The sequence below is a fragment of the Salvelinus sp. IW2-2015 genome, linkage group LG6.2 (genome assembly GCF_002910315.2).
Source record: "Salvelinus sp. IW2-2015 linkage group LG6.2, ASM291031v2, whole genome shotgun sequence".
Taxonomy (NCBI): domain Eukaryota; kingdom Metazoa; phylum Chordata; class Actinopteri; order Salmoniformes; family Salmonidae; genus Salvelinus; species Salvelinus sp. IW2-2015.
Genome location: NC_036846.1, coordinates 13,830,603 through 13,852,142, shown reverse-complemented (window position 1 = coordinate 13,852,142; position 21,540 = coordinate 13,830,603). Strand labels below are relative to the sequence as shown.

General features: G+C 43.2%; 1 protein-coding gene across 6 annotated transcripts in view; it reads left to right on the top strand.

Annotated features, from left to right (window-relative positions):
• Positions 1 to 21,540, top strand: part of LOC111965851 (LIM and calponin homology domains-containing protein 1) — a 141,911-nt gene that overhangs the window by 56,530 nt on the left and 63,841 nt on the right. For all 6 annotated transcript variants that reach the window (XM_023990221.2, XM_023990218.2, XM_023990220.2 and 3 more), the window contains exons 2-3: positions 4,245 to 4,315; positions 9,694 to 9,763. In XM_023990221.2, the coding sequence (XP_023845989.1) occupies positions 4,245 to 4,315; positions 9,694 to 9,763 (141 nt within the window). The remainder of the gene's footprint in view (positions 1 to 4,244; positions 4,316 to 9,693; positions 9,764 to 21,540) is intronic.

The following is a 21,540-nucleotide window of genomic DNA, read 5'->3' as shown; positions in this document are numbered from 1 at the left end:
TGACAAAACGGACCACAACATTCAGTTTCGAGGAACGCACGTCTCTGTTTATGTTTATGAGCAATGGAGTGAACAGCTGTCAACTCTGGAACAGGTTGAACATGCTTTGCCTCTGGCTCGTGGTAAAAAGGGTTTTGCACTCCTGCAGTCACGAAAACCTGGAGTTACCGGTTATTAATTTGCGACAGGTAGCCTTCCAGGGAAATGCTCCAGAGATTACTATTGGGATGTAATGGATCTGTTTTCAATGGCTGGGTCCTAGGGGGTCCAGTTAAGACTATTTCCACAAAGAGAGACATCTGTTCAGGAAAAAGTTGGCCCTCGGATGGGTCTCATGTCACTGAGGATTTTGTCTCGAAGTTTGGATGTCTTGAGCACTGGATCTGAATTTGAACTTGCAGGTAGAATAGTATACCTTGTCTATTTTGATTGAGGCCTTAGAGTTCATTTTGTTATGCAATTTTGTTTCTAATGGATTTTCTTTGACATTGTATGACTAAATGGAAAGCAAGCAATACCTCATGTTTCATTGCTCATTCCCTGTGCTTGGCTTGAACAACCGGACCAGACAGTTCTTCAGAAGCAACAAATAGTCACAAACTGCTTCTCCTTTGGGGGAACACATTTCCCAGGCTCCTCAGATCTAGGACACTTGAAGTCATCAAAGTAGAACAAGGCCTTTGTCGATTTACTCTTCAGAGTCCTTGGTTTTCCTGGCTCGGGATAAAGAGCAAAGCTTTTCTGTTGCTTCCTTTAAAAGTATGTCTATGCTGGTTTGCTCCAATGGAGCCTTCCTCCCAGCGAGCATGAGAAAGTACTGGAACTGATACACTTGGATACGAAACCATGAGAATTGCTTCTGTTCGGTCATTAAAGGGGTCCATGGGGATGGGAAGTAAGAAAAAAAGTATTGTTTGAGGAACAATGCGGCCAAGCATTTTGGACAACAAGCATCGTGCCGCATTCCGCTGGAGACAAATTCCGCAGGCAACACATTCCATCGTCTAATTGAGCCCCCTCAAATGACCCCGCTGTTTTGAAACCTGGGGTCCAGAAGTTACCAGCAACTTCACTGGGCATGGACACTGGCTGTGACCTTGGTCACATGGTCAGAATAACTCCCCATTACTTAGTTTCAGTCTATGTTTCCATCTAAATGAGACGTAATTTGAGGAATTTGTAAGATGAATGCATTTATCGAACTAGACTAAAGGGTCAAATGGACTTTGGGGTCAAACTCTCCTGGATGCTGGACCCCAAGGCAATTTCTTTCAGGAAAATGAGTGTTTATTTCGATTGAACCTGTCAGTACAGTATAGCTCCAGTCAATGGACCCTCCCTTGGTGTGCTAGGAACAAATTCACCTTTTACTGCCGTGGCTTCCTGATAAAAGTCCCACAGGGGCTATATTAACCAGGAGAGGCCTGTTAGAGATCAGGCCCCCTGGTTGCACCAGCCAGAAGCCCCTATGATGAGGTAAGCCAGGGTGTGTTGGTCGGCCAAAGGCCTGGGCTTCCTTACCGGGTCTCTGTTCAGTTTGTGAAACACAGCCATCTGCTGATGCCCTCTAGGTCTTGAGTTAGAGGTTACCGCATCAGATGAATCAGTGGACAGCCAGTTTGACATTATTCAAGCCTTGCAGACACTGCCATTACCAACAATTTTAACTAAGAAATATATCAGGCGTCGCTGTATCATCGTCATCCTCACTACAGTGAAATATTCTGCTGTATTAAACAAATATAGGCTGATACTTTACTGTTGAATCTGAACTGGAAGAAACCTGTTCTCTCAAAATGACACTGTATAAATCGACATTGCACTGTATTATTAAACACTGAAAACTATACAGCAATTATAAATTAAATGCTCATAATGTGGACTATGTGCTTTTTGACAGTTTAGTGTTAGGATGTTTGGAGCTCACACAGTGACACAGACCTCCAATAGAATGTTGTCTCATCAGTTTTGTGTAGTCAATGGACAGACAATGCCTGGTTCACTATTCTTAGCCACCGCTGTGAATAGTATTAGTGAAAGGCCCCAATGTCAGCACACATACACAAGGCAGTTGGCCTTGTTTCCCTGCCACCAAATACATCAACATATTGGACTACTCACTGTTATACAGCAGTCCATTTATTTTTGTACGCCGTCCAAACAAGCCAAAGAACTGACAAATGCACACCCCAGCCAGCCAGTTGTTGTATATCCCGTATCCCCACACTTTTTCCAGTCTACAGCTGTGCAAATAAATGTAACGGGACCAGTCAGGGAATTTAATCCCGTACATTTTTAGCTTTCAAAAAGAACCATCCGAAGAGCTCCACTTTTTAAATGGCTATGTTTACTATGCGCCTCAAAAAGAAACATTAAAATTGGTCTTGCACTTCTAACCTGTGTGAAATGGATAGCTAGTTAGCGGTGCGCCCTAGTAGCGTTTCAATCGGTAACGTCACTTTCTCTGAGACCTAGAAGAAGCGGTTCTGCAAGGGCTGTGGCTTTTGTGGAGCGATAGGTAACGATGCTTCATGGGAGGCAGTTGTTGTGTTCAGAGGGTCCCTGGTTCATGTCCAGGTTGCTTCAAGGAGAGAGACGGAAGCAAGACTGTTACACACTTACAACGGGAAGATTAGAGGTGATTTTTGAATGAAGGGAGGTTGTTTATTAAGTGCTGCTGATATTTAAGTAAGACGGTTGTAATTAGTTTGGGACTGTGTGTGTGTGTGTGTTGTAAACAATGTTTTTGGCAGGATTTGTGTGTGTGTGTGTGTATGTGTGAGGAGGATGTCCTTGTATACACATATCATTCCAGGGTTCGGTTTCCCAATAGCGATGGAATTTAGGCCTATGAATGTGTTAACAATGTATCTTTCCTACAACGGCTGAAGATGTAACATCCATTTCCCAAAACACCATGCAGAGAGCGCGGTCGCTAAGTGCGTTGTTGGAGCATGTTTCGATACTGATAGGATCGAAAGAATGCAGTCATCTCGGGTTTTCATTTGAAGCATATGTTTATACGTCGGTTGTTTGTATCAATTGCTAAGACATTGGAAACGTATTTGTAGTCAACTTTGTTCTGAAGTTATTAGCAGTCACAGAGAGACGGATAAACCGTGTGATTCTATGTTTAGCGGAGATATTCTGTGTATAAAGTGGGAGGGCAAAAAAGCATATAACGATGCACTTAGCTGTTCTACGAGTGGTCTGAGGCAGGCGTTAGATTACGAGCATTTTCAAGTGCAACTTTAGTAACTATGGTTTTGGAAAACAGCTCTGAGATTTAACGATGCTCCTACGAAGGTACTAACGATGAACTTAGCTTTCAGATGCTTTTGGGGGAACCGGGGCCGGGTCAACAGGTCAAGGTACTCTAACTTGCCTAGATTTCGATTGTGATATTTGTGCTGACATCAGCCCATGCATTCTCCAAGTGTTACTCAGCTTGAAATTGAGAGGACCTTTTTAGATGCTCTTTTATGATTTTCAACCTACTACTAGTCTGAGGTATAGAAGAATTGTCATCTTTGGATGTACAAATGTACATTTGAACAAAACAGTCTAGCATATGCATCCACATGTCCTATTTCGAGCCTTAGACCACAGTGACACATTTAGACTTAGCCCAGTCATGCAAGCGCTACTGGACTACTACGAGAGAGAAATCCCCTGTGTCACATCCAATTACAGGCCTGGAACAGCCCCAGAGAGCCATTTGGTGGGGATGATGGCAGCTTACGTCAAGCTTGTTAACATACAGCTTGTTAGTTAGCCCTGTCAATGAGCGAGAGTGACTGGATAGCCTATCTAGTTTCTTGTTCTTTCCTCTTTGCTCTGGAGTTTGTCTCTGGAGATTTACGGAGGAAAAGTTTTGAAGCACCAGGAACAAATGCTATTGTGTTTGAAGCCTGTTTCCCACAGATGGGTTTTTGGTTTATGGACGTTGATGTACAGTAGACATGTGAGTGTCAGTTTACTGTACCTTCTCTTTAATCCTCTTGGGCCAGCCGTGCTTTTTCATATTGCTATTGAAGTAGCAAAATGTTAAATAATGTAGCATTTTATAGTTATACATCTTCAACTGAGGAATAACTCATGTCTTTGAATTTAGAAAATACTGTTGTACACTGAGAAGGAGGACAAGGCATAGCTACTGCAGGACTACTGACTGACTAAAGTGCCTGAGAGGTTGAATAGGAACAAGGGAACTGACACCTTTGGTTTTCCTTTTTGATCGACAGGCGGTCACAGGCAGATGCTTCAATGACAAGGACTTCAGGGGAGGCCTGGAGAATGGGATCCTGCTGTGCGAGTAAGTGTTTTACCATTTTTTAAAACCACCTTCAAGTTACGATCATGACATAAGCTGTACCCTCAACTGTCTTCCTTTGCTGCTTGGCACAATAAGAGTTGCATTGTATGTCGCTCTGGATAAGAGCGTCTGCTAAATGACTTAAATGTAAATGTAAATTTATATGGCTGTTCTGAAACACGACGCAACGCGGAGTGCCTGGATACAGTCCTTAGCCGCGGTATATTGGCCATATACTAAAAACCTCTGAGGTGCCTTATTGCTGTTATAAACTGGTTACCAACGTAATTAGAGCAGTAAAAATACATGTTTTGTTCATACCCGTGGTCTACGGTCTATATACCACGGCTGCCAGCCAATCAGCATTTCAGGGCTCGAACCACCCAGTTTATAATGTACAGTAAGTAGCCTGGAACGCCAGACCATGTGGTACAATAGTGAGTTAAGTACACTACAGGCTTACTGGCCATATGTGACCGGTATATCATATACAGCATTTGAGGAACAATGGGAAAGTAATTCTGCTTTGAAAGTTGATGAACCTCACTTTTGAGAAAATGGCCTTTGAATGCTTTGGTACCTACTGGAAAGCTCTTCTTTGTCTACACCCATTCAGCATCGTTCACACCCTCTTAAGCTTTAGCCCCCACCCAAACTCTGACCGTTTTGCTCGCCCTAGCAGAGCTGGTTAGGCTGTTTTCATGTTATCCAGAGTGTTGGTAACTGTGCTGCTGGTAACAATTTAATTAAATGTTTTGCCTACTTTTACTGACACTGGCCATATTCAACGGGTGTTGAGCGTTGCTAAATTCATCAGTTATTCTGCGCTCTGGCACACTCAGACGAGAGTGCTCTGAAATCAGAAGTAGATGGCCAGACTGAATTTACGAACGCATCCGAAATGGTTACTTGCATAGTGGACTCTTTTGTTAAGACATGTAGCTAGCTAGCTAGCTAAACAATGAACCATAATCCCAACTCATGATGTTACTACCCTGCATGAGTCTGCAGGTAGCTAACCAATCAGGTTCAATGGTAGCTAGCTGACATTAACTAGCCAAGCAAATGACTCAGAGATACGAATAATAAGATCATACACGTAACGTTAGCTAGCGAGTTAGCAAGCTAATTTTAGCTAGCTAACGGTACACTTTAACTTGAAATGAACTACTTTCTGTCAAAATTAGAAACGTGTAATATCTGAAAATGTAGCTTGTTAGAATGTTTTACCCGTATACATCATAGATGGACGCGTCTCCTGTCACGGATGCCATAGTTGCCCTTAGTTTGAAGATGTAAGCTGGAAACAGGTGTTTTCTCCATCTCTTTAGCTATCATACTTGAATATCATACTGATTTATGTAGTTTTACTACTCGATACAGTTCTAAAAAAGCCGCATTAGACAGGATTACCTACACATACTGACCAGCTCAAATAGACAGAATGCGTGCTATATGGCAAACCAATCTAAACTCATTTCTCGGCATGTCCAGCCCACTCAGCCAATCATGGCTAGCTGGAATGTTGCTGTTTTTTTCTGTGGCTAAACCTACTGGGCTCGTAATTTAACAATTTTATTCATATTTACGGATGGCATACACGTTTGTTATTAGGGCACATGTTCGAGAAGGCATTTCTGTCCCCCCAAAAACGCATTTTGTTTAAAAAAAAGTTCACTTTCAAACGGCTCTCCTGTGAAGTAGTGACCCGCAACATACGCCTAGTTTCCTGAAATGGGTCACTATGGCTACAGAGTTTGGCTTTGTTAGTCAGGCTAACTGAACATTACATGCACATTTTATAATATTGACTAGATATGTTTGCCATTTGATATATTCACAGTTCTGAGGGGCTTAACCAATCATTTATTCTCTATTTAAAAAGACTGTGTTCCAGAGTTCTTTAATCCCCATTAGATTTACTCTGATAAATTATTTAATATAGATACAGTAAATTAACAATTCAATAACTACAGTAAACTACTCATTGAGTCTTCAACCCTTTTCCTTTAGCGTGTAAATTGCATGCATCCTCCCACCCAGCCCGCAATAAATGTGTCAACTCAATTCTTCACATTGTGGGAACACGGGTGTTATTGCTATAGTTTACATTTTACATTTAAGTCATTTAGCAGACGCTCTTATCCAGAGCGACTTAAAAATTGGTGCATTCACCTTATGACATCCGTTGGAACAGCCACTTTACAATAGTGCATCTAAATCTTTTAAGGGGGGGGGGGGGGGGTAGAAGGATTACTTTATCCTATCCTAGGTATTCCTTAAAGAGGTGGGGTTTCAGGTGTCTCCGGAAGGTGGTGATTGACTCCGCTGTCCTGGCGTCGTGAGGGAGTTTGTTCCACCATTGGGGGGCCAGAGCAGCGAACAGTTTTGACTGGGCTGAGCGGGAACTGTACTTCCTCAGTGGTAGGGAGGCGAGCAGGCCAGAGGTGGATGAACGCAGTGCCCTTGTTTGGGTGTAGGGCCTGATCAGAGCCTGRAGGTACKGAGGTGCCGTTCCCCTCACAGCTCCGTAGGCAAGCACCATGGTCTTGTAGCGGATGCGAGCTTCAACTGGAAGCCAGTGGAGAGAGCGGAGGAGCGGGGTGACGTGAGAGAACTTGGGAARGTTGAACACCAGACGGGCTGCGGCATTCTGGATGAGTTGTAGGGGTTTAATGGCACAGGCAGGGAGCCCAGCCAACAGCGAGTTGCAGTAATCCAGACGGGAGATGACATAGTCTCCCTCCTTCCCTTCAGACATGTTCCTCGTCCTGTGTTACGGCCATAGTCTCCCTTCTTCCCTTCTGAAATGTTCCTCATCCTGTGTTACAGCCATAGTCTCCCTCCTTCCCTTCAGACATGTTCCTCATCCTGTGTTACGGCCATAGTCTCCCTCCTTCCCTTCAGACATGTTCCTCATCCTGTGTTACGGCCATAGTCTCCCTCCTTCCCTTCAGACATGTTCCTCATCCTGTGCATAGAACATACTTTACTTTACGGCATGACCCTGTCCTTTTCAGCAGTGGAGTCAATCTAGGAGATTTAATGGTTTTGGTCATCCCACTAAATTCCAGTGTGTGGATTCTGTGTAGTAAAGTGCACAGACACCCTAGGGGTTCAGTACAGCCCCCTGGAGACCATGAAGGGACTTGAGGGGTTTGAAGGACTTCAGTGGGGTCAACTGAAACAGATGGGTAATCCTACTGTGGGTTGTTGACAGTTTTCACAGTGAATTGTGGGTCTCTACTGTATGTACTCTGTCTACACTGTCTGTATGTGCATTTTGTGTGTGTGCATGCGTGATAACAGTCATTTTCTAATCCACACAGAGTCGGGACAGTAGTATGAATAACACCGCCATTGAAAGACCAGCATTATCTTACCATATTATCAATATCACATATCACCTTCTCCACTTACTCTTTACTACCACAGTCATGTGTGAAACACCTTTGTCAACAACCAGCGTCTCCCTTACATCTAACCCTTCCCCTATCACACCATCCACAGCCATCCATCTCAATCCAACTCAAGCTCTCCACTCTTGCACTCAGCGTTTGAGAGAGAATCGCATTGCCTTCCAGGCATGTCATAACCACAGCGATTGTTATCACAAGATGGTTATGTCACGTTGGCTCTGGCTTTGATGAGGAACAAAGGGGGAACTATTGTAGTGCATTCCTCAACAACAGGACATAGTAACAGGTCTGGAATCAGATAGGGGGAACTCTTGTTGTACATTCCTCAGGTGAATCAGCAATAACAGGCCTAGGATTAGATAAGATCCCCTCAGGCTCTTTCTAAAAACCTTGCACCTTGGGAGGAAGTGGAGGAAGTTGGAGAATGTCCCCTGTGGACCATGTGTGCTCTCAAAACAAGGGAAGGGCTGGACCACGAGGAAGTTATCTATTTTGTCTTTGACACCCTTACCCGCTTTTTTCTCGTGTAGTTTTTGAGGAGGTTACCTTGAGTGGGGAGGGGGATGTACTTTAGTTAAGTGTTTAGTTTCAGAACATCAAAAGGGGGGGGTCTTGTCTCGTGACTTCCCATGTTTTTGACAGATTTTGTTTTTGACAGAAGTGCTTGTGTACAATAACGTATTATAGCTACAGTTATCTGTGTGTTAGTAATGTGTTGTGAACCATGACCTGACAACATTATCCCAACCACTCATGCCCACTGTCTCAGGAATAACATGACTGGATACACTAAAGCCAGATACACTTTCTCAGTGTGTTAGGATGTATGATCGTTTGTCACGTGTTTGTGTGACTGGGTGTGTATTTAAGTCTCTTAAGACCTGTATGTCACTCTGATTGCAGTCCAAGGCCTGTCTGTCACTCTGACAGCAGTCCAAGGCCAGTCTGTGAGTCTGACAGCAGTCCAAGGCCAGTCTGTGAGTCTGACAGCAGTCCAAGGCCAGTCTGTGAGTCTGACCAGCAGTCCAAGGCCAGTCTGTGAGTCTGACAGCAGTCCAAGGCCAGTCTGTGAGTCTGACAGCAGTCCAAGGCCACAAGTCTGTTGAGGCTGACAGCAGTCCAAGGCCAGTCTGTGAGTCTGACAGCAGTCCAAGGCCAGTCTGTGAGTCTGACAGCAGTCCAAGGCCAGTCTGTGAGTCTGATAGCAGTCCAAGGCTGCGGCTGTGTGCTCCACTGTGCTCCAATTTACCACAGCCCCCGTGAGGACAGAGGTTTTTCCTCTTCGTCTGGTTCTGCCCTGTCATTATCACTATCCACTCCAACTGCTCTGAGACCTGTTCTAATATACAGAGGAGTGGGGAGCAGCAGCATGTGTCCTTAAGTCCTTCCATCTGATTTAGAGCCAGTGTCAACGCTAACCTCCCAAGACGGCCACATAGGACACATTCAGAGGGAGGGTCCGTTTTCTGATTCCTTCATTCATTTTTTCTGTCGTCGTAGTCTGTCTTGTTTGTTTGTTTGTTTTTTCTGTCTGTCTCTCTATATTTCTCTCAATCTATCCCTCTCTCTCCTTCTCTATCTTCTTTCTACATGAAATGCATAAGATTCCTGGCTCTTCAGAGCAACAGATGCTGGATAAGAGACATTGAAGTTCACCAGCTGTGGACTTTCTGGTTATGATGATCATTCACATGGAGTTATCTAAGGAAGTTTAGGTCTATAGCCCTCCCTCTATCCATAAAACAAAATACTAAATTGCTTTCTGTCTAAATTATACTGTAAGTGTCAGATGGTATCTGCTGGGACTGTTTCCAACAATACCTTTACAGATGTTATCCATTCATAGCTGTAGATATTGATGTTTTGTAGAGATATCTGATTGGATTTGAATCAGATGTTTGTGGTTTCATATTATTTTACATTCTCCCTCTCATCACTCTCTTTCTCTCTCTCTCTCAGGTTGCTGAGCTCCATCAAACCTGGCTTGGTGAAGAAGATCAACAGATTACCCACTCCCATCGCTGGCCTGGTAAGTTCTCTCCTTCTGCCATCACTCCATTCCTCTCCCCCTCTATCTTCTTCTCCTTCCATTCTTCTCCTCCCTCTGATTACCCTCTCCTCCCTTCCTCTCACTCATTCCCCCCATTTTATTTCTCTCTCTCTCATTCTCTTTCTCATTCTCTCTCTCTGCTTCTGTCTCTCTTTCTCTCATTTTCTCTTTCTCTCATTCTCTCTCACCCCCCCCCTCCCACTTCCTCTGCATTGTTTTGGCTTGGCTGGAGTCTGCTGGTTAGCCAGGCCCAGATGTACTGGGACAGCCCCGGGATCAGTTATTAGTGTAAAACACTGTGAGACTGGCAGCGCTGTTAGACGAGACCCATTTCATGGTGTTACCACAAGGTTATACTACCTCTGCTCTACACTTTGGTCTTCAAATTGATCTCTACAGTAGCCCTTGTATATCCTGACTAGATTTGCTGCTATTATCTTGGTCAGATTTGTCACTATTGTGAGATAGAATCAGGGTTAGGTAGGTGGCTTTCAAAAATGTAATGTGTTACTAGTTGCCTGTCCAAAATTATAATCAGTAATGCAAATTTTGGATTACCCAAACTGATTACATTCGGTTACTTTTATATTACTTTGCCCTTAAGAGGCATTAGAAGAAGACAAAAATGTATGTTATGTACAGTTGAAGTCGGAAGTTTACATACACCTTAGCCAAATAAATTTAAACTCAGTTTTTCAAAATTCCTGACATTTAATCCCAGTAAGAATTCCCTGTTTTAGGTCAGTTAGGGTCACCACTTTATTTTAAGAATGTGAAATGTCAGAATAATAGTAGAGAGAATTATTTCAGCTTTTATTTCTTTCATCACATTCCCAGTGGGTCAGAAGTTTACATACACTCAATTAGTATTTGGGAGCATTGCCTTTAAATTGTTTAACTTGGGTCAAATGTTTCGGGTAGCCTTCCACAAGCTTCCCACAATACGTTGGGTAAATTTTGGCCGATTCCTCCTGACACAGCTGGTGTAACTGAGTCAGGTTTGTAGGCTTCCTTGCTTGCACACGCTTTTTCAGTTCTGCCCACAAATGTTCTATAGGATTGAGGTCAGGGCTTTGTGATGGCCACTCCAATACCTTGACTTTGTTGTCCTTAAGCCATTTTGCCACAAGTATGCTTGGGTTCATTGTCCATTTAGAAGACCCATTTGCGACCAAGCTTTAACTTCCTGACTGATGTCTTGAGATGTTGCTTCAATATATGCACATAATTTTGCTTCCTCATGATGCCATCTATTTTGTGAAGTGCACCAGTCCCTCCTGCAGCAAAGCACCCCCAGACATGATTCTGCCACCCCCGTGCTTCACGGTTGGGATGGTGTTCTTCGGCTTGCAAGCCTCCCCCTTTTTCCTCCAAACATAACGATGGTCATTATGGCCAAACAGTTCTATTTTTGTTTCATCAGACCAGAGGACATTTCTCCAAAAAAGTACGATCTTTGTCCCCATGTGCAAACCGTTGTCTGGCTTTTTTATGGCGGTTTTGGAGCAATGGCTTCTTCCTTGCTGAGCGGCCTTTCAGGTTATGTCGATATAGGACTTGTTTTACTGTGGATATAGATACTTTTGTACCTGTTTCCTCCAGCATCTTCACAAGGTCCTTTACTGTTGTTCTGGGATTGATTTGCACTTTTCGCACCAAAGTACGTTCATCTCCAGGAGTCAGAACGCGTCTCCTTCCTGAGTGGTATGACGGCTGCATGGTCCTATGGTGTTTATACTTGTGTACTATTGTTTGTACAGATGAACGTGGTACCTTCAGGCGTTTGGAAATTTCTCCCAAGGATGAACCAGACTTGTGGAGGTCTACAATTTATTTTCTGAGGACTTGGCTGATTTCTTTTGATTTTCCAATGATGTCAAGCAAAGAGGCACTGAGTTTGAAGGTAGACCTTGAAATACATCCACAGGTACACCTCCAATTGACTCAAATGATGTCAATTAGCCTATCAGAAGCTTCTATAGCCGTGACATAATTTTCTGGAATTTTCCAAGCTGTTTAAAGACACAGTCAACTTAGTGTATGTAAACTTTTGACACACTGGAATTGTGATACAGTGAATTATAAGTTAAATAATCTGTCTGTAAACAATTGTTGGAAAAATGACTTGTGTCATGCACGAAGTAAATGTCCTAACCGACTTGCCAGAACTATAGTTTGTTCACAAGAATTTTGTGGAGTGGTTGAAAAACGATTTTTAATGACTCCAACCTAAGTGTATGTAAACTCCCGACTTCAACTGTATGTTACCAATTGAACGACATCTATTGCAGGTTAAATCAATGTTAAAGTTTACATAACTGGCCATATATGGATGTTACATTTTACTTTATGGGTTGGCTATTTAGGCTTCTTCTAACCCATCGCTTTCTACTACATATAATTAAATTAGATCTTTACATTAATATATATAATTTATAAGTCCAAAAATGGATGTAGCAACTACAGTTTGCACCTTTAAGTTTATCAAAAGCTTAAATTTATTGAATTCAACCATTATTGGGTTCAAATACACATTTAGATTTCTGATCAGCCATCCACAACAACCACAATCCGTAAGGCGCAAATAGCTAATTGAGAGAGCAGCAGTGTGATTCACATCATTGCGCTATATAGATATCAATAATAAGTGATATCCGTTTCGCTGTAGACTACACCACTGCTCTCATCCTTACCTCCAAGCTTTTTTTGAAGTTGGATAGTCTTTGGATGCCGACAGCAGTCGCACCATTGGAAGACCTAGCTTGGACTGGAGCCTACAAAAGCCTATTCCTGCTCTTGTCCTGCAATCCATCAAACATATTTGGTGTGTCATCATAGCGGTCTCTGATTTAAACTTGCACCTTTTTTCAATGTTCATTTGAATGTCATTGAGTTTACAGAAAAGTTTTTTTTCGCAAACATCCTTTCTGAATTTGAAAGTAAAACTTGAAGTAATCATCTAGTTTTTCAAAAGTATCTGTAATCTGATTACAATATTTTTGCTGGTAACGTAACGGATTACAGTTTACGTTTTTTTGTAATCACTTACATGTAATCCGTTTCTCTCCAACCCTGGATAGGAATAATGAGCAGCATTCAATGGCTAACTTGCCTTCAGTGTGAAGTTGACCCTAAGTACAGATCTAGGATAAATTTGTCCTTAACAAGTCCTTTACTGTTAAATGCAAAACTGACCCAAGACCAGCGTCTGGGCGCCACTTCAACCTAATCTTCTAACTTAATGTGTAGGGGCTCCTGAGTGGCACATCGGTCTAAGGCACTGCATCTCAGTGCTAGAGGTGTCACTACAGACACCCCGGTTTGAATCCAGGCTGTATCACAACTGGCCGTGATTGGGAGTCCCATAGGGCGGTGCACAATTGGCCCAGCGTCACCCGGGTTTGGCCGGTGTAGGCCATCATTGTAATTAAGAATTTGTTCTTAACTGACTTGTCTAGTTAAATAAAGGTTAAATAAAATAAAAAATATTTAAAAAAATATATATATATATCACAATGGCCCTGTTTTCTTTTACTCTGCTCATGGTTTGAAGACCAAAAGGTAATGGAAAGAGTACAGAAGGGATGAAGAACGGAGGAGAGGAGATGAACAATGGCTGGATAAGAAAGAAAGCGAGAGACAAACATATGCAGGAAAAGGATGAAAGAGAGGAGAGCTCAACAGCTGGATGAGGGAGAGAGAGAGAGGGAGCTAGAACCCAAAATGCAGAAGTGGTAGGCTTCAGTTCAACTGTTTTGAAGGAAGTTTGGTTTGGCCCGACTTCTCTCTCCCTACTCTTTTATCTAACGGCGTCTCTAATCGCCGCCAACGAGCCTCCTCTGGCTGTTAAGGAACACCAGCAATTACAAGCCCGCATTCTTACAAGCCCTTTCTCTTTTTTACAATCCAGTAACAATGGATTATCTTGTAACAAGTTCAAAGCAAAACAGTTATTTCCTCACTTTGTCAAGATGTTTTTGCTCTACTGTAACACCAGTTAAAAGTCTTTCAATCTTTTTGGTCTCTCGCTCTCTCTCTCTCTCTCTCTCTGGAAGTCTGTTTCTCAAAGTCTCATTTTCTGGAGATATCTAAGTTAAGAGCATCAAAAGTCTCTCTCTCCCTCCGTTTCTGTTCTGGACCTACTTTCTGTTTACATGGCTACTGTTTCTCTCCATTACACATCTAATGATTTCTGTCTATAAGACCTGAGAGAACACTTCATCTGGTGTCGGGTCAGTCTTTCTGCACGGAGTTAGAGGGGTTATCAATTATACATCTACACAAACTGGCCCTCCATCTGCTGGGGACATGAACAAGAAACTAGTGAGTGGGAGGAGAAATGAGACATTAGTACGTCTTTGATATGTACTGTACTGTATCTGAGTGGGCACAAGCAAATCACGACATAATGCTTTTGCTTTTTGTCATTGAACAAAGCCAAGCAAATACAGGGTTACCAGGGCCATGTTGAGTAGGGAAGCGTTGAGTAGGGAAGCGTTGAGTAGGGAAGCGTTGAGTAGGGAAGCGTTGAGTAGGGAAGCGTTGAGTAGGGAAGCGTTGAGTAGGGAAGCGTTGAGTAGGGAAGCATTGTGGAACGTTGCAGATAGAAATTTAAAGAGTAGCGCTGTTCACGTTGCTGTTCACATCGGTAGACATGAAGTGCTTTGAAAGGGTGGTCATCGCTCACATCAAATCGAAATGTATTTGTCACATGCGCCGAATACAACGGGTAAAATGCGTACTTTCAAGCCCTTAACCAACAATGCAGTTCAAGAAATAAACATCAACACCATCATCACGGAAACCCTAGACCCACTCCAATAAGACTGCTGAACAATTAATCAAATGGCCACCCAGACTATTTGCATTGTCACCCACTCCCTCCCCCCGTTTGTTTTTACACTACTTCTACTCACTGTTTATTATCTATGCATGGTCACTTTACCCCTACCTACAGTACATGTACAAATGACCTCGACTAACCTGTACCGCCGCACATTGACTCAGTACCGGTACCCCCTGTATATAGCCTCGTTATTGTTATTTTACTGTTACTTTTTTATTTTTTACTTTAGTTTATTTAGTAAATATTTTCTTAACTGCATTGTTGGTTAAGGGCTTGTAAGTAAGCATTTCACGGTAAGGTCCACACTTGTTGTATTCGGCGCATGTGACAAATCAAATTTTATTTTAATTGATTTGATTTGTTCTTCATAATATATTTCTATCTGAACGTTGTGGCCTACTGAACTAGACTAGGCTTGTAAACTAGTTCTTGTAAACTAGGCCTGTAAACTAGGCTTTTAAACTAGGCTTGAAACTCGGTTTGTAAACTAGGCTTTTAAACTAGGCTTGAAACTCGGTTTGTAAACTAGGCTTGTAAACAATGCCAGTAAACTAGGCTTGTAAACCACATGGTTGACTCACACATGTAGGGTAGGACCTGTACCTGTTATGGTGAATCCTTATGGTTCAACTCAAGGTGCAGACTTGTGTATCCACACCTTGCTTTGTGAAAATCATATGGTTGTGCTCGCACGCTTGTGCATTGCAGTAACACCTTACATCTGCATATCCAAAGAAACATTCTGAGGCTCTCCCTCTTCCTTCCCCTTCCTGTTACAGCCTAATGGGAAAATGTCTCTCTGTGGAATTCCTTGTTGTGTAATCAGGGTGGATGGGGAGCAGAGTGTGGAATGTTTTACAGGTTGATTGGTAGCTCTGGTCCAGGGCATTAGGAATGCTCAGTGATAGCATGCCATACTAAGGCACAGTATTAGCAAGCTGTACTGAGACTCAGTGTTAGCAAGCTGTACTGAGACTCAGTGTTAGCAAGCCACACTCCCTGGACTACAGCTGGTTGGTTGGTTGGCTGGTTGGTTCTTTGGCTTGTTGGTTGGTGTACTGCTGAAGAGGGCTAGTGGGTTGGTAGCAGACCTGGGTTCATTTCATAGGTCAAATCTTTTAAAGTACCCGAGAGTGTTTGAGGTGCACTACATTTAGCTTAAAATGTGCACTTTTGGGAATATTCTGTATTCGTTCCAGTGTACCATTACACAGAACCTGATAACCATAGATGTGTGTATGACACTGTATAATTGTGAAACCCCAGTCATGGCACTGCCTAGAATCTTGACTTGTGATAAGAAGAAACCACTTGTCTGTGAGTTTTAAACTCTCCCCTGCTTATTTGAGTGTTGTCCTTGGCCTTGACTCTGTGAGGTTGGAATCTGAAACAGAGCTGTGAGACACCCGTCTCCCTCAGCGTAATCTGTGAACCCCGTCCTCCTGGATACTCTATAGGTGTTGTTTCTGGGTGTGAATGCTGGTTCACTTCCCCCCTCTACATCTGTCGTCAGATCGCGTCAGAAAGGTATTGAGTCCATCCAGATTCAGCACCGTAATGTAAAATGATCTAAGGATGGAACATGTTTAATGTCTCTGTACTTCATGCATCATATCAATTAGCTCCTAATAGTTTTTTGCTGTTTTAGTTCGATTGGGGAAATATTGTCTCAAGACCATAGGAATGGAGTTCTCTGCAGATGTCTCTTTAAGTCTACATGTGTTATCGTGCTTGGTTTTCTCTGACCGTTGTCCATAGTTTTGGTGTCTGGGGGGGGAAGAGGGCAGTGGCTGGAACACTGTGTGTGTTGATGTAGACATCAGTGTCTGTCATCAAGAGCCTTCCATTACAAGAGGTCGCTGTCGATGTTCTCAGCTGTGGCCTCCACCCAATTTCCTCTACCAGTGACCACACACACACACACACACACACACACACACACACACACACACACACACACACATAGTATTTTATTGTACAAGACGCCTGCTGGACATGGGTTTGTTAAGTGGTTTCCCCTACACATACATGCACATACACAGACCCTTGTCACTAATATTTCCTCTGTCCGCATGTTCTTTGTTTACGTTTCTGCAATTCTTGGCATTGGGCGAGAAGAGCACAGAAGGAGGAATTTAGTTTTTTGGTGGGAGATGGTTTGGGAGCAGCAGCATTGTGGAGAGGGATGGTTTGGGAGCAGCAGCATTGTGGAGAGAGATGGTTTGGGAGCAGCAGCAACATTGTGGAGAGAGATGGTTTGGGAGCAGCAGCATTGTGGAGAGAGATGGTTTGGGAGCAGCAGCATTGTGGGGAGAGATGGTTTGGGAGCAGCAGACATTGTGGGAGAGATGGTTTGGGAGCAGCAGCATTGTGGAGAGAGGATGGTTTGGGAGCAGCAGCCATTGTTGGCAGAGAGATGGTTTGGGAGCAGCAGCATTGTGGGAAGCAGAGGAGGTTTGGAGCAGCGCATTGTGGAGAGAGTGGGAGCAGCAGCATTGTGGAGAGAGATGGTTTGGGAGCAGCAGCATTGTGGGAGAGAGATTTGGGAGCAGCAGCATGTGGAGAGAGATGGTTTGGGAGCAGCAGCATTGTGGGGAGAGATGGTTTGGAGCAGCAGCATTGTGGGAGAGATGGATTTGGGAGCAGCAGCCATTTGTGGAGAGAGATGGTTTGGGAGCAGCAGCATTGTGGAGAGAGATGGTTTGGGAGCAGCAGCCAGCATGGTGGAGAGACGATGGTTTGGGAGCAGTAGCATTGCTTAAATATACCACCCGAAAACACTTCAATGTAAGTCAATATACATGTTTGACATAAAAATGGACATCATTTAACTTTTCTTACCTACCTATAAAATCCATTGAAGCAGACCTAAAGTAAGTTTTGTAATATTGTTGAAATTAGTATTCCACAGTCATAAATCATGGGCATTAACATGGAGCTGGTTCCCCCTTTGCTGCTATAACAGCCTCCACTCTTCTGGGAAGGCTTTCCACTAGATGTTGGAACATTGCTGCGGGGACTTGCTTCCATTCAGCCACAAGAGCGTTAGTGACATCGGGCACTGATGTTGGGCGATTAGGCCTGGCTCGCAGTCGGCGTTCCAATTCATCCCAACGGTGTTTGATGGAGTTGAGGTCAGGGCTCTGTGCAGGCCAGTCAAGTTCTTCCACACCGATCTCGACAAACCATTTCCGTATGGACCTCACTTTGTTCACGGGGGCATTGTCATGTTGAAACAGGAAAGGAAATGTACAGTTGGCACTATGCATTCGGGCAGGTAGCGTTCTCCTGGCATCCGCCAAACACAGATTTGTCCGTCTCATTGCCAGATGGTGAAAGGTGATTCATCTCTCCAGAGAACGCATTTCCACTGCTCCAGAGTCCAGTGGCAGCGAGCTTTACACCACTCCAGCTGACGCTTGGCATTGCGCATGATGATCTTAGGCTTGGAAACCCATTTTTGAATCTCCTGAAGAACAGTTATTGTGCTGACGTTGCTTCCAGAGGCAGTTTTGAACTCGGTAGTGAGTGTTGCAACCGAGCAGCGGTGAGTTTTGCAACTCGGCGGTCACATTCTGTGAGCTTTTGTGACCTACCACTTTGCGGCTGAGTTGTTGTTGCTCCTAGACGTTTCCACTTCACAATAACAGCATTTACAGTTGACCGGGGCATCTCCAGCAGGGCAGAAATTTGACAAACTGACTTGTTGGAAAGGTGTCACCCTATGACGGTGCCACGTTGAAAGTCACTGAGCTCTTCAGTAAGGCCATTCTACTGCCAATGTTTGTTTATGGAGATTGCATGGCTGTGTGCTCGATTGTATACACCTGTCAGCAACGGGTGTGGCTGAAATAGCCAAATCCAGTCATTTGTAGGGGTGTCTACATACTTTTGTATATATAGTGTATATAGATATGGAACATTATTTGTCTTTTATTAACTTTTATTTAACCAGGGAAAAACACATTGAGACCTAGGTCTCATTTGCAAATGTGCCCTGGGAACAATACAGAAAAGAAAAGTATACACAATTTAAAACACAATTAAATAAATAGCAAATATCTTATACACAATAAACAATCAAACAAAACAAGCACATTTATAAATACAAAAATCCCTAGCCTTTCTCCTAAACTGACCCTGAGATGACAACACATCCAAATGAAACGTTACTTGGAGATTATTCCACATGATAGGGGCCTGTTAGGAAAAAGCAGATTTACCGAACTCTGTGGATACACATGGAGTCTCCGGCATTAACCAACCCTGTGATCTAGTGTTGTAACCCGAGTTTCTACATTTCAACAATGATAAGTAAATTGGTAGTTTGAGTAAGGCTTTATAAACAAAAACAGAATAATGAAGTGACCTGTGTGTTTTTAGAGAGGTCCAACCAACTTTATGATTAAGGATGTAGTGGTGAATGTCAAAACTGTCAGATGTTATAAAACAAAGTCCGCTATGATAAACATATAGATAGGAAGAGCAAAACCTTGTAGATTTTGAAATGCAGGTCAATAGTTTGTATCAGTGTGTATGCAGTGCTGATTTCGGAGAAGTTGATATCACTGAATACTACTGTACCAATTGCTCAATATTGTGAAAAATATTTTTTGTTGATTGTCTTTTACGTATCCTGCCGGCAGAGCAATATCCATTCACACCCTGTGTGTGTGTGTGTGTGGTGTGTGTGTGTGTGTGTTTATGGGTGGGGTCTCCTCTCCAGGGTAGCAGAGATGGGACTCTCCCAAATGTACAGGAAGCCAGGGGGAGGGGGGGGCTTAGCACAGTGAGAAATGCTCTGAAATGTGAGAAAATCCAGCTCTGTGTGTGTGGAGAGAGGGGGAACGAGAGAGAAGAGAGAGAGGCTGGGAACTGGAGAAGAGAAGGGGACAGGAGCCTTAGCAGGGTCAGGTTGCACCGACAGAACAAAGGACTGCAGGACACCTGGCAAGCTCTGCATGAGAGACAGAGAGATAGTGGGAAAGAGGAAACAGAGAGAGAGCAGGCAAACAGGCCCAACCCTCAATCTTACACTAGCCCAAGCCAATGACATGTACCAGATGCTCAGCAGGCTCTGCTCACACTTACTGGTCTGAGGCCAAACCACACGACTAACAACATTGGGCACTTTATTGAACACAAAGCCTTCACGATCTCATCCTGGAATATCCCAGGCCTGAGGTCATCTGCTTTTGGCCTAAAGAGCAGGAACCTGGACTTCTGAAATACAGACATTGTCATCCTACAATAACATGGTATAGAGGAGATGGACCCACTGGTTGCCCTCTAGGTTACAGAGAGCTGGTAGTCCCATCCACCAAACTACCAGGTGTGAAACAGGGAAGGGACTCAGGGGGTATGCTAATTTTGTATAGAGCAGACCTAATTCACTCTATTAAATGAATCAAAACAGGAACATTTTACATTTGGCTAGAAATTCAAAAGGAAATGATCTCAACAGAGAAAAATGTCCTCCTGTGTGCTACCTATACCCCCCCCACTTGAATCACCATACTTAAATGAAGACCGCTTCTCCATCCTGGAGGGGGAAATCAATCATTTCCAGGCCCAGGGACATGTACTAGTCTGTGGCGACCTAAATGCCAGAACTGGACAAGAACCTGACTCCCTCAGCACACAGGGGGACAAACACCTACCTGGAGGTGAAAGCATTCCCTCCCCCATATGCCCCCCTCGGCACAACTACGACAACATAACCAACAAAAACGGGTCACAACTCCTGCAGCTCTGTCACACACGCTGGGTATGTACATAATCAATGGTAGGCTTCGAGGGGACTGTAGGTATACCTATAGCTCATCTCTTGGCAGTAGTACTGTAGACTACTTTACCACTGGCCCCAAACCAGAGTCTCTCAGAGCGTTCACAGTCAACCCGCTCACACCCCTATCAGATCACTGCAAAATCACAGTCATTCTAATATGGCATTGCTGGTTTGACCTTCCTTTGACTTCTCAACCACCTGGTAGAGCAATACTCAATCATGAGGCATCAAAGCCAAAGGAACTGAATAATATTAAGAAATGCTATAGAGGAAAGTAGTGTGGAAACCTAGAAAAAAACAATTGGGTAACAACAAATCCCTTTAAAACAACTTAAATCCCTTTAACTTCTTATGGCTGCATCCCGCTAACGGGATCGATATGAAAACAGCCAGTGAAATTGCAGGGCGCCAAATTCAAACAACAGAAATCTCATAATTAAAATTCCTCAAACATACATGTGTCTTATATCATTTTAAAGGTAATCTTGTTGTTAATCCCACCAAAGTGTCCGATTTCAAATATGCTTTTCAGCGAAAGCACTACAAACGATTATGTTAGGTCACCACCAAACCACAATAAGCACAGCCATTTTTCCAGCGAAATATAGCAGTCACAAAAAGCAGAAATAGAGATAAAATTAATCACTACCTTTGATGATCTTCATCAGATGACACTCATAGGACTTCATGTTACACAATACATGCATGTTTTGTTTGATAAAGTTCATATTTATATAAAAAAATCTGAGTTTACAGCGCGTTACATTCACTAGTTCCAAAACATCAAGTGATTTTGCATAGCCACATCGTTTCAACAGAAATACTCATCATAAATGTAGATGATAATACAAGTTATACACATGGAATTATAGATTATGGAATTATAGATATACCTCTCCTTAATGCAACCGCTGTGTCAGATTTCAAAAACTTTAGGAAAAAGCAAATCATGCAATAATCTGAGACGGCGCTCAGAACAATAGCCAAATTAGCTGCCATGTTGGAGTCAACAGAAACCAGAAATTACATGATAAATGTTTCCTTACCTTTGATGAACTTCATCAGAATGCAGTCCTAGGAATCCCAGGTCCACAATAAATGCTTGATTTGTTCGATAATGTC